Raw genomic sequence first — 14,284 nt, forward strand, 5'->3', positions numbered from 1 at the left:
ATGATGAATTGTTTGGTTTTTAGTTGATGATACATGTGCCCTGCCTGCAACTAAGATCAGCCGTGTGGAAACACAGGCCACAGCGATGTCATTTTCTGTAAGTACGTGACCTGAAGATCACTTGTGTTTACAGGTGGCCAAGTATGCTTTAAATGCTGAGCAACTTCAGCGTGAATTCATGAGAAGATTCTTGAGTGTCCTTTAGTAATGACTTGACATAGATTGAGAAATGAAGGCTTGAATAGGAAAATGTTTACAGTATACTGTTAAGTGAAAAAAAGCTGCATAAAAAATAATATAGATATGCTGTGGTCCCAATTTTATTAAAAGATTCACACAGTAGATACATTCCTACTCTCACGTGAATCCACATACATCCATACTACAATGCTGGATGACTTTCTTCAGGTTGTGCGACCATAGATGCTTTTTATTTTCTTCTTTGGGCCTTCAGTATTTTTGTATAGTGAAATGTGTTACTTTCATAATCAGAAATATGTATGCGTGTATGTGAACATATATATGTATATATGTAAGTTACATTAGTGGTTTAAGAGTAAAAGGACATGGTACAGAATGGAAAACTTGAATGGCTCTATTACTAGCTACTTCTTAGGAGAACAGCAGAATATTGCAACATGAAAATAAAAATTGAGTAGGCATACCTATTGGGTAGGCCAAAAATCTACAACATGGCATCGTTTTATGAAAGGCCAGAACTGGTCTGCATGGCACCAAACTTAAAATGCTAGGAATGTGCCTCACAAGTATACACAACTGTCTTAATTACATAAATACAAGGGTAATACATATGTGTGTGTGTGCATGTGTGTGTATATACCTTTTAATTTATTTTGAAATGCTGAGTCATTTCAGCTTTATTGCTATGAGCAAGAGTTTTTATTTGACCTAATATTTACCTCTTAGAATCTTCAAGAATTATCTGTAGTTTTAGTTTCCTTTCAATCATGATTTTATGGATTTTGATCGTAGCTTTATCTTCATCAGCTTTCACCTTTCCAGAATGTTACGTTAAGTCCTAGAGTTCTTAGACTCAGGGAAAAATTATTAAAGGGAACGTTTTTCTCTTCAATCTGTCTTGCAGCACATCAGACAGAATGGTATTTGTTATTTCAGTTGGAGCCAGTTGTTTTATAAAAGTTGTTGAAGAGAGTTTTTACCACTTTAAAAATGAAAACAAGTTTAAAGCTATTCCTTTTTTTAAAACCTTAAAGACTTTTCTAGTTAGCTCACTTTGTCATGTGTGATAGCCTAAATAACAAATAATGTGAATTATAAGCATGTACCTCTGCTGTTATATATTTAAGACAGAAATAAATAACTGAAGTGCACATTTGTTTTGAGCTTCTGGAAACAGTGTCTCATTTATAAAGAAGATGGCTTAAAAAGGTTAGTTCCAGGGATAAGTATAATTCACTTATCACTAAAAGTAGTTTAAGGTAGAGGAAGTGTATTTGTTTTAAAGCAAGGTAAAAAATGTAAAACTGTTTAATCTACTCCTCTTTAGTATATACTAAAGTATATTCAAATTGCATTTTAGTTTTGAACATTTTTTCTCCTTTTAGGTTTGGAGAATCACAGGTATTTCAAGTGCAAAGATCACTGAATTTCTGCTAGTTGTTTTTGAATCTAGAAATAAGCCAGCTTGGAATGAATTTTTCCTTATTTGCTCCTTTTGGAGCGAGGTATAATGTCACACTAAAGGGATTACATTTTCTGAGAGAGTCTCTGAAATGACAATGTTCTATAAAACAGCTGGCATTTTAACAAATCACTGATTGGAAAGCATGCTAACTCTAGCTAGGTTGATAGTCCAGAGCTACTGACTTGGAGAATGCCTGTCACTCCCCATGTTTGAATTGGCATCCCTGTTTCACTGTCAGTTGACCTAATCTGTTAAGAGTTTATTTACTTATGAGCTGTTAATGTTGTGGTGTTTACCCGTATACCTACTTGTAGATCACTGCATGGATTTGTTCAATCTTGAAGTTTCTTATATGCTCAATAAGAGTCTTGATAAATTTTTCTTTCTCTAAAATTAGAAAGAGACTCCTTCAAATCCAGTGGCCACAGTGAAAGCAGGAGAACGACAGTGGTGTGATGTAGGAATTTTTAAAAATAACACAGCTTTGGTGAGCCAGTTTTATTTGCTGCCCAAAGGGAAGCAAAGCATCTCAAAGGTAGCTATTGATATGTTTTCTACACTGTGAGTTTGTAAGTGTCACAAATGAGGTCTCTTTTTATAACCCTGATTGAAGTCACTTTGGATGAGTGAAATTGGGATCTGTTCACAGTCTATAATTAAGAGTTCTGTATGCCTTCTTATCTTGTATTCTTTTATAAGGCTCTTTTTATGGACTGTATCATAAGCAGGTCACTTAAAAAATCTTATACAATCACTGGGCTGGATTTTGAGTCAAAATTAATATGGTCTGGCCAGTACAGATAAGGATGTCTTTTAAATAGCTCTAATTTTGTTATCTGGTATGTTTAGAGAATGGAACATTTTTTCTTAGAACTTTTTTAATTCCTGATTTCACAACTTAAAAAATTTAATAGCCCCTGTAGATGAAGGAATACAATCTAGTTTTCTCTTGATTCTGAAACCCCTTAAAGTGGAACTCATATATATAAACATTAACCCTCTAAGAATTATCAAATAGATAACAGCTCCAAAGCACACTGAACTAATTTTTTTCTGGAATGGGGAGTTTCAGAGAGTGAATTGCCAAGGAAATAGCTACTTAGTTTGACTCTCCCAAAGACCTGCACAAATGGACAAAGTATCATTTATCATTATATTTTAGTTTCTCTAATATTACCTCTGGCATCTCTCTTTTTCATATAGAATTTTTCCAATTGTTGACAAAAATGAAAATCCTGATGAATAATTTGTTAGTATTATACCTAATGAAATTTCTGGCTGTAGCTTAATTTCATATATTAGAAATAACGATATCTAAGGGCCTAGTAATTACCTGTTTTTCCCAAAAGGAAAACAGCATAAAATTTAGAGTCCGTAAACTTGGGTTTGAATCATTAGTTCCAGCACTCAACAGTGTGACCTTGGAGAAGTCACTTGTTTAACCTGAGACTCAGTTTCCTCACTTATACAATAAAAATGATAAAGCTCCCTTAAAAATGGGAATGATACATTAGGACTACCTATCTCACAGTGGTGCAGTGAGAGGGAAAATATGGAAAAATTGTTTGAAAGTTATGAATGTTACGATCTTTCTACCCAGAGTATACAATCCAATTATTTAACATTTGTTCAGCATCTGCTGAATATTAATTTTTAAAATGCTCCATAATACATGCTGATCACTTCTTTTCTGGCAAGTTTGCTTGCCTGTATCCAAAGGGTATTGTTCCTGGTTAGACTGAGAAGAATTCCTCTGAGATTTCTATTCTAAGTTTATATGGACGGTTGTTTCTTTGCTTATAGTGGTTGTCAGTTTTCTTCTACCTTTACATTCTTCATGTGCAGAATATGCTTAAATTTCTTCTTATAATCAGTGGTTTTTAACTGGAAAGGTCACTTTTCCTCCAGATAAGAATCACTGATTTATAGGCTTAGTTGCTTTTGTATTTGGAGGGTTTATTCCATGTGTGACAGAGGGAAAAAATTAAATGTGAACTAGAACCTTAAAACATAATTCATTCTTTGAAAAGTTTTCTTGTTTAATGACAAAATAATTAATTGCACTTTTTCTTTGACTTTTGTATATGTTACATTTTAGATAGGAAATGCGGACGTACCTGACTACAGTTTACTTAAGAAACAAGATCTTGTTCCAGGCACAGGATACAGATTCAGGGTAGCAGCCATCAATGGATGTGGCATAGGCCCTTTCAGCAAAATCAGTGAATTTAAAACTTGTATTCCCGGTTTTCCTGGAGCTCCTTCTGCGGTCAGAATTTCAAAGGTGAGATGTCCGATCAAGTCTTGGTGATTTATTTATTGAAAGTTTATACATGAAGTAAAACCATCAGTTTAGAGATTCTTGTTAGTAACTGATGAAATGAGAGGTATCTAAAAGGGGTATCTAAAAACCAAAGTAACATTGTGTGTCAACACTATTTCAATTTTTGAAAAATTAAGTAATAAGTGGGGTGGATTAAAAGTTTAAAAAATATTGCTTGCTAATAACTCATAATTTTAAGGACCAAATTTCAAGTAGAATTGCAGCATCCAAATTATAGAAAGTCAGAGAAATCTGGTATGCTTCTTAATATTAACTTTGTTCTTGTTGTATGGAACCAAAAAGTTTGTGTTGGAGATTTTTAATAGAACACATGAAATTGAATTATATTTTATCCTAAGGTCCTGCCCCTCTTTAGAGAAGAAAAGATCTGCTTTCAGGTAAGAAAAATCCCTTTCTTGGGATGGTATAGGCAGACATTTAAGCCTAGTTATGATATTGAAAAGTGGGCAATGAAGTAAACATTGTAAATCCAATTAAGGTAAGTTTAAAAAAATCGGTAATAAAAGTTCTAATATCTAATGCAATTACTTTAGCAAAAAACAGTATTTTGTGTTCTAAAGATAGACTCAACATTATAAGTGATATTAGAGAAAATTTCAGAACCTTTACCTGTTTTTGTTTTTGTTTTTTCTCCTCTCTTCAAGAATGTTGAGGGTATCCACCTTTCCTGGGAACCTCCAACTTCACCTTCTGGAAATATTTTGGAATATTCAGCCTACCTGGCTATCCGCACAGCACAAATACAAGATAATCCAAGTCAACTTGTGTTTATGAGGATTTATTGTGGTCTTAAGACATCATGTATAGTAACTGCTGGGCAACTTGCAAATGCACATATCGATTATACGTCCAGGCCTGCCATTGTGTTCAGGATATCAGCAAAGAATGAAAAGGGATATGGACCAGCTACGCAAGTTCGATGGCTTCAAGGTAACAATAAAAAAGCACCTTTAAATTGAGTTTGTTTTTTTTTTTGTTTTTTTTTTACTGAAGCTATTGTGATGATTATTTATTAGTAACTGGTTATGAAGATTTGTCATTTAAAAGAGTATTCTCTGACTGTATTTCTAGCACTTATGAGTTTGAGTTTGTAAGTTGTTCTTAAAATGTATTTGCTCAATTTTAGATCCAAATAAAAATAGAAAAGAAGCAAAGACTCTCTGAAAATTAGTGTATGGATTCGTCCTTACAGTTATATAACTGCTCTTTTATAAAGGAAAATAGTAAAATTAAGATAAAAGCTAGAAGGCTTTATTACCCCAATATCTTTTCTAAAGGCCACGTAACTCAGTCATCCTAGAGGTATTGAGATGATTCTAGTAACTGGCTGTTGTACACTGTGCTGTCTTACTTAGTAGATGTTCTCTCCATTGTAAAGGCCCTGTCTTTGAGTACTCCCTATAACTTTATTATTCTATATGAGCAGTGATTCTCTAACAACTGTCTTCTACTGGATAATATCTGTGATACTAATATTAGGAGCCGCTATTCGATTCATTTTTTTGTTTACCTACAGTTAGCACAGAGCTTAAGAAATTAAAAAAGAAAGAGGCGAGTTTAGAAACTCTGGTTTTGAATTTTCTTTATTTTCCAAGAATCATGGCAAAATACAAAAAGAGTAATGGGTTTTCTTGATTCATACCAGGCTGATACATTGGAATATATTTTTGGCCAAAGCACTTAATGTACCTGGTCTTTGATTTCCTCATTAATACAAGAGGGAGTTAAAAGAATTTACATATAAGGTTTCTTTCAGCACTAAAATGCTGTCTTTTCATCAGAAGCAAAGTATATCTGTGAACATTTTAGCAAGTGTTTTAATGGCTCTAACTTTGCTTTTGCTGAAACTAAAACATGCGAATTTAAAATTCAAAATTGAAGTACATGTCCTCTTTATTGCAGAAAGAAAGAAGCACCTTAACAGGACACAAGTTTTGAAATAGTGTTTTAAACATTTGTAAGATTTTTGTAAATGCTCTAAATGTTTTATTTTTGCATTGTTTTTACCTCAAAATTGTATAAACTTTTTTACAACTGAAAAATAAGCATTAGACAGCTTACTCAGGTCCCATTGCAACCTTAAAGATGCAGATAGGCATTATGGATACTCTGCCACAGGTAGCTTGTTTTGAGCCTTTTAGGAATTTCCCGGTTCTGCTGCCGATACAAATCTGGAGTGAATATACAGAGCAATATAACTGCAGAAAAGATGGTTCAAACTAAGAGCCGTAATAACTGCAGGGGCCCAGGCCTATCTATTTCTACCATGCGACCTTATGCCAGGTCAGGTGGACTGAGTAGCTGTGTCCTCGAGCTTCACGTATAATACTCCCGGCCACGATGGATTTAATTGTGCAGGATTGATATATATGTATGTTCCAGTTACTAATTTAAAGTGTATAGAATATTTTAATATATAATTTTTGTAAAGAACTGGGATTTTTATACTACAGTATTTGTAATTAATGTGTCTCACTAATTAAGTTTCTCTTGAAGAAAATATGCAAGCTGTTAGACACATAATGAGTGATTTCCAAACTCTAAAGGTAAAATAAATGCACTACTCTGGTGTTATTAGAATACCTTTTTTGTGGCTGTATGAATCCTAAATCTTTAAATGTGTATTTTTACAAACAATGTTTACAAGGAGCTTCTCTGGTTTGTTGTCTCAGCACCTCCCTTGGTGAGAGCTTCATTCTGCATTTGTTAAATTCATATGCTTTGCTTTTAGCATATGCTTGCTTTTTGCACTAGTAGAATTTTAACTTACCTCATTATTATGTTTGTAATCATTTGTATAGCTTCCATAATATGTCTGGTATAGGCTAAACAAATACTTAACCAAAGTTAAAATAAATGGTAAGCAGTTTTGCACATATTAAATACTAGGGTTTTTTGTGTATATATGTGTGTTTAGTTATAAAAAGAGTAAGAATGAAAAGTTATAGTAAGTATATGTTTCAAGTGCAGTTATTTTAATGATTTATCTGCTTTATTAGAAAAAGGTCTGGCTTTTAACTCCTTATTCTCTGCATTAATTAACAATTTGCATCTTGAAGCACTTCCCTTAATGACAAGGACGAAGTTGACTTTAAGCAAAGAATAGAATATTTGTTTGAGTGTGCACATTTGTAACTATTTAGTATTTGGTTTAGTTTACTTTGCTTATATGCCTCTGTTGTGCTATGAACCTGTGGTTCTAAATACATCTTATTTTCTAGAGAGAAAGGCAGTCTTGCTATATACCAAGGGATTTGTGAAAATAACAAATGTTTTTACTTTGACAATTAGCCCAGATTCTGTTATCGTTTTGTTTTGTTTTGTTTTTTGGCACTTGTGCATTAAGCACTGGTCATATTTATTGGTGACTGAAAGATGCCATTAAGAGATGTCTGTGGCTTGACATTCATAGTTAATAACAGATCTTTAAGCTGCGTGTTCATGAATAGAATGTACTAGGGTAAATAACAAGAGAAGTGCATTTAGCTTCCTATGATTTGCACATTTTCTAAGCGAAGATCCCTTTGAGTAGCAGTGGGCTAGATCATGCAGGTATCTTTCATATGAGGATTTACACTGAGTTAAATGACTCTTTACTCCTCCTTGCTAAATAAGCAATTCCGATGTACAAGCCTTTGTGCCATAGTCCTCTACCTGGGCTCTACAACTTTGGTTCACATATGTAGTAAAAAGATTTTGATGTTGCATGCTCTTAGAATTATATTTTCTAAGATATTGTATTGGCTTTGTTTTAGCTTAGTAAACTGTTTTGGCAGTTTAACTAGAAATAGGGTATTATAAACTCACTGTTATCTGCATTAAAAAAAAAAACAATCTGATTGCATGTATGAGGCCCCCTTGCTCTATAACCCAATTACATAAATATAATCATCTCTAAGCAGGTGAAACTGTTGACCTGTTATTTCAAAGACTTGTAGTCTAACCAAGATTTGTTCTGGTTAGAGATCTGGTCTATTATAACTGAAGGTATTTTTATTTTAAAAAATTGCAGCACTTGTAGCATCAAAATCACTTGTAACATTGCCTATGAAGAGATAATTAGGTTGAAAGTTATTGTAGTAATCTGCCCATGAATGAAATAGGTTGCAAAATAGACTTGGTCTTTGACTGCTTAAGGTATAAACTGACAGTTACATTTCCCAAGACTGATTTTAGGCAGTTTTATGTATTATGTACCAATGATGTGTAAAATAAAGCACCTTTTCTATTATAACCAATTACAGGTGTTATTTGTTTTGAACTATATGAGATAAAAATTAGTGATGGATGGCAGAGTAAATCTGTAAAATGTTGATTTTATATCGTTCACTTAAAATAATATAGGCAGTCTCATAAAGAATAGATTGTATCCGAAAACTTGTTTTTAAGTTAGTGAGTTGTGTTTAGGAGTCATTTTCTCATAGAAATGTAAAGCCTGTCTCTCTAACCCTTACTGTGGCTGAGCTAGTAAGTAAAAAGGCACATGGCTCCAGGAGACAAATCTAAACTGTTGCCATCTCTTTTGTCCTCTAGTCGCTTTTAATTTTTTGTCTTTATGCTTTTCACCCATTTTAATTCACAGCAGCCAGACTTATGTCCTGCTACTCCATCAAAACGGCTCTAGCAAAGGTCAGGGATAACTTCTCATTTCCCAAATCTAGTGATTTCTCTTGTCATTCGTAACTTAACCATTCCCTGGACACTTGGACATTTTCTTGGTTTCTGTGCTACCGCTAGCTCTTCCTTCCCATAACTCCTCCTGTCTGTAGGCCCCTTTTCTACTCGCACCTGCCTTCATTTGTTTTTTTCAAGACTCACGTCCTTTTTCAAGATTTCAAGATGAAGCATTTCCTGACATGCTCCATTTCCAGGTAGATTTTGACCCCTTTGTCTTATGCCCCCACTGTCCTTTGTCAAATCTTCTGTCATAGCTGCCTAAAAAACATTGTGTCCTTACTTGTTAGCATTGTTCTCTCCCTCTGCCAGATGGTAGGTCTTTGAGGCAGAGAGTGGGTCTATTTCTTACATATCAGCCATTTAGCTGGTACTTAAATATGTGTTAACATGATTAAGGAAAATTGTCACCTTCACATTTCTCCATATTCTCACTCCCCTCTCTCAAATTGGGGTCAGAGTGGGAGGAAGGCTTTGATAGGGAAACAGATTTTAGCTCTTACTTTGGTTCCTAAGAGTTCTGGGATAAATAAAGAATATGTCACATATATACTGGGCTAAACGGGATTTAACATAGGTATGTATAGGTCTCAAGCAGAAGTCTTTGACCTAAAAAGATCTGAGCATTTAGTGAGATTGGTAGGTATTGCTGGGTTATGATTTTTAACATTGGATGAAATGGAAAATGAGCTAAAAATATTTCCAAACTATTTCCTTATAGAAAAGCCATGGACTCTTGTCTAACATTAGAAAAAACAACCTACCTATTTGATACTAAGCACTGGGGCTGCTGGAAGACATGGAACACCAGCATTAATACATATCAAGTCAGGCCACTATTGTCACCTCCAAGCTTATAGGACAAAGGATTCTTACACCACTAGAAAACAACATGACATTGGCACAACTTCCTTCCAGGTTTCCCAGTTAGAGTTGGGATTCCATACTATTTCTGTAATTCAAGAAGACTCTTTTTTCTTTTCTTTCTTTTTTTTTTTTTAATCATGCCTGAAAAAACATGAAATACAACATTCTGGGGAGAAAAATTTCTATAAACTGAATGAAGAAAGAAAAGGCTTTAAGATCCAAGGATATCAGCCTCCTTGTTCAGAATAGATTTCTGTATCTTATTAGTATCTATTTGCTTCTTTCCTATCCTCTGAGGAGCTAAAATCAAGAAATGTCCACTTGTGAGATTGTTAATTTCAGCAAGGTCATCTGAAACAGAGTGTGAGGTTCTTTTGTGTATTTAGTACCTTGGATAAATTGAATTGAACAAGGGCCTGATACTTAAAGGCCATCATATTTGCAATCTGACTACTAGTAATGCCAGTGTCTCAAATTCAAAAGTCTTGAGAATACAGGTTATAAAGCCTTTGGCCTTAGATAGAAAGAAGGTTAGGAAGTCACAGGTATGAGGCAGTAGAGACAACAGAAGGATTCTCTATTTCCTGTTTTGATTTTGCTGGTTCAACAAAAAGTCTTTGCAGAGTATTTAGAGATGTCAGGGTGTTTACTCCTGAAGATAAAAAAAAAAAATGTAGAAAGTATGAGTTTGTGTTATATCAGTAATGAAAGCTACTACAGAGAAGGAAATGGCCCCCTTCCTACCCACCTCCCCCTTCCTGGTCTCCTTACCACCCAGGGACAAAAAGCTAAAGGAGGAGAACTGAGGAAGGCACAGGAGAACCTGTGCCTGAGCATTTGCAGGTTAAAAAGAAAAGGTAGGACTTGTATTTGTTTTTGAACATGGAATAACTCTATCCACTAGTTAATCATGGTCCAACAAATATCCAGCTGTGACCAAGAGGATCACTCATTCCTTGTATCTGGGGAGACAGAGTGGAAGTTCCTTAAGAACTTGAGAAAGGTTCCCTCCTAATTTCTCTGTTTCTTACTGGAGAGGGAGGAAAAAGCTGCCAGTATATTAATGACCGTCCATCATAATAAAGGTGTGGGTGTGATACGTAGGGCAGCATAGCATGTAAGAGAGTGGGCAGAGTTCTGAAGGTCCGACTTTCTGATATAAAAGTCATCCTGCCCTGGGGGGTGCAAGATGGCGGAGTAGCTGGACCCTCAGCTCACCCCACCCCTCCTCTACAGTCATCCTGCCACCACTTGCAGTTTAGCGCCCCCTGGTGGTGTTGTCCCTTCCACTTTAAATAAAGGTGAGATTTTAGGTTTTGTAGCTGCCTGGGATTTTTAAAATAGCTACAGCAATCTCTGGAACTTTCCAGTGTGTTGGCCCTGTGTTAGACCCAGTGGGGGCGAGATTGGGCCTGGAGAATACACTTTGGACTTCCCCATTTTCTGGGAATGGGTTGCAGTCCTTTTGCTGCCAGGCCTGATCTACCTCTTGAAGCAACTCACCCAAGATAATAACTTTAGCTTGCCGTTTGGGGAAAGGGGATGGATGGAATGTTTCAAGATGTTTTGTTTTTTTTTTTTTCTTTTTTTCAAGTTTTGAAATTGTGTAACAAATTTATGGCTATTTTCCTGAATCAGGAAAAATTGCACCTTAACTATCCCTTATTTAATCTGCGCAGTGTCACTGCCAGCAATGACCTTGGCAAAGTCACGATTACAAAATTGTTATGACATTTGTGTGACCAACCTGACACTGTTATTGACCAATGTGGAGAAACAATAACTACCATGCGCTTTCTGTATTTGGGGGGTTACTTAATACATAAATACATTATTAGGAGAATGTGCCAAAGGGAATTTGTACTATTGAAAGTCAGCAGAATTCAGTAAAGAGGCAGCGTCTCCATCCATTCATTTTGGAATTTGCATCACCTGTCTCTATTTTCTGCTTTATACAAGAGATTACACCCAGTGTACAAAGTAACCGGTTAACCAGTGTCATGTTGGTGACTCTGATTCATCCTGGCAGAGCAGGACTGTAATACTCCCATCTCGTTGGATCTGAACCTTTGGGAAACTGGTTAACTTCTGTGAGGAGTAGCGCATCTCATCCCTCTTTTTCTATTTTATCAGGTGCTTCTTCCCTACCAGTTAAAACAATTAGCTGATTTGCAGTGCACAGCAGTAGCTGAAATACGAGGAGATGTTCCCTCTCTTTATTGATGAAATTATGTATTAAATAACCTTATAGCTTTTTTCTTTTAAAATATTTCTTGTGAAATAAAATGATCACACATGTATTCAACCTTCAGCATAAGAACTAGAACATTCTCAGATACCCAGAATGCCCCTATTTCCCCCCCACCCCCCCCACCCCACACCGCATAAGGTAAACATTATTCTGGATTTTTTTGTTAATAATTCCCATGTTTTTATTTATGGTTCTACCGTCTATGTATGTATCCCTAATAGTATGCTGTTTAGATTTACCTGGTTTTGAACTTTCATGTAAATGGTTTCCTGCTGCATTATATCCTTCTGTGACTTTTTTCAGGCATTAGTTTTGAAATTCCCATCCGTGTTTATGCATGTAACCGCATTTCATTTGTTCTCACTGCTGTATCGTATTCCATTGTATGGCTCTCCCACACTTTACTTATCTGTTCTTCTGTTCATGGAGATTTGGATTGTTTTCCATTTTGAGCTATCAAACAGTGCTGCCCGGAACATTCTGCCAATTACAATGGAAGCTCCATGAGGGCAGGGATTTTGTCTGTTTTGTCTGATCTTGTCTGTTGAGACACTCACGATGTCTAGGACAATGGAGGGCACATGGCGATGCTAATAAATATTTGAGAAATGAATGAATTCTTGTACCTTTCCCCTGGCGCACATGTACAAGATTTGCTCCAGGGAGGTTGTGTTCAAAGTATGGTCCAGGGACCCTTTCAGGGGCTCTGTGAGGACAAAATTATTTTTGTAAAATTACTAAAACATTACTTGTCCTTTTCACTGTCATTTTTCATGAGTTTATGTATTTTTCCAGAAATGATGATATCATCACTCTGACAGCTAATCAAGTGTATACTTGTGTATTTTTGTGTTTTGAAAATGCCTCTTTTAATTTTCAATTTGGTAAATATTGATAAATATAACCCACACAAACAACTGATTTTTGAGGTCCTCAGTATTTTTTAAGGATGCAAAGAGGTTCTGAGACCAAAAATTTGAGAACCACAGCTCTAAGAAGCAGGTTTTGCTTGGTCATGCTGAACTGTTTCTGAAAGCATTTGTACCAGTTTACGTTCCCCCTGGCAATGGTTGAGTGCCATTGTTCCATATCTTAGCAAACACTTGGTCTTGACTATCTTTTATATTTGCCAATTGGGTGGTGATTATATGGTGTCTTACTGTGGGTTTAATTTGCATTTCCCTGATTACTAATGAAATTAAGGGTTTTTTTTTTTTAAATATATGAATGTGTTTCCTCTTATGTGAAGTACTTATTCATGTCTTTTCCCCATTTTTGTATTAGGTGTGTCTTTTTTTCATTGATTCATAGGATTTCTTTATAAATTCTGGGTACCAGTCCTTCGTCAGTTAAACATGTTGTATATATATCTTCTCCCAGTTTGTGTATTATCTTTTGTAATTGTATTGAATCTGTTGATCAGCCTGGAGAAAATTGATGTCTTTTCAGCAATAATTCTTCCTAGCCAAAAACACTGTGTTCCATTTATTTGGTCTTCTTTTAATATCTCTCAATAAACTTTAATGATTTTTCTCCATAAAGGCCTTCATGTATTATATTAGATTTCTTCCTATGAATTTTTATATATTTTTAATGCTATGGTAAATTTTTAAATTTTTTCTATTCTAACTGGTTGTTTCTAATATAGATCATGTGCTATGTGTTGATTTTGGATCCAGCAGCCGTGCTCAATTTTTATTCTAATGATGTATTTAGATGCTCTTTTTTAATACAATCATTATCGGCAAGTAGTGAGAATTTTCTTCCTTTATGATGCTTCTACCTTTAAAAAATTTTCTTCTTTAGTTTCTGCACTGGCTATGACCTGTAGTACAATGTTGAAAAGAACTGATAGCGAACTGATAGTGAACATCCTTGTTTTAAACATCCCAGTTTAAAGGGAATGCTTTCAACATTTCAGTTCAGTAATTTTTTTCCCCTGTAAATGGCCTTTATCAATTAAGAAGGTTCTCTTCTATTTCTGCTTTGCTAATAGTTTTATTATGAATGGGTGTTGAATTTTATTGAATGCTTTTTTCTCATCTATTTACATGATTGAATGTTTTTTGATGTTAATGTATTAAGTAATGGTGGCTGACTTTATTATTGAACCAACCTTTAATTCCAGGATAAAGCAACTTGGTCATGGTGTGTGTGTTTTATAATACATTGCTGGACTCAGTTTGCCAATATTTTGTTTAGGATTTTTGCTTCTGTATTCATGAGTAAAACTAGCTTATAGTACTTCTTTTATGCTCCATCATTGACAGTTTTGAGGTATACTAGCCTCATGAAATGAGTTTTTCAATTGTCTGGAAGGGTTCAAGATTGGAACGAGTCTTTAAAACCATTTGGCCTGGGCGCCTGGGTGGCTCAGTCAGTTAAGTGTCTGACTTAGGCTCGGGTCATGATCTCATGGTTCATGAGTTCAAGCCCCACATCATGCTCTCCACTGTCAGCATGGAGCCTGTTTTGGATCCTC

The 14,284-nt window shown here is 35.2% G+C and overlaps 1 protein-coding gene across 8 annotated transcripts in view; it reads left to right on the top strand.

The window, feature by feature from the left end:
• The window catches only part of HCFC2 (host cell factor C2), a 47,701-nt gene that overhangs the window by 27,934 nt on the left and 5,483 nt on the right, over positions 1-14,284 (top strand). The window contains exons 12-18 of one of the 8 annotated variants that reach the window (XM_045465753.1): positions 24-97; positions 1,587-1,602; positions 2,064-2,201; positions 3,765-3,950; positions 4,349-4,387; positions 4,655-4,940; positions 6,152-13,339. In XM_045465753.1, the coding sequence (XP_045321709.1) occupies positions 24-97; positions 1,587-1,602; positions 2,064-2,201; positions 3,765-3,950; positions 4,349-4,387; positions 4,655-4,940; positions 6,152-6,336 (924 nt within the window). In that variant the 3' untranslated portion in view covers positions 6,337-13,339. Of the gene's footprint in view, positions 1-23; positions 98-1,586; positions 1,603-2,063; positions 2,202-3,764; positions 3,951-4,348; positions 4,388-4,654; positions 13,340-14,284 lie in introns of those variants that run through there. The other 7 variants (XM_045465751.1, XM_045465756.1, XM_045465754.1 and 4 more) reach the window with 7 other exon arrangements.

The sequence above is a fragment of the Leopardus geoffroyi genome, chromosome B4, assembly GCF_018350155.1.
Source record: "Leopardus geoffroyi isolate Oge1 chromosome B4, O.geoffroyi_Oge1_pat1.0, whole genome shotgun sequence".
NCBI lineage: Eukaryota > Metazoa > Chordata > Mammalia > Carnivora > Felidae > Leopardus > Leopardus geoffroyi.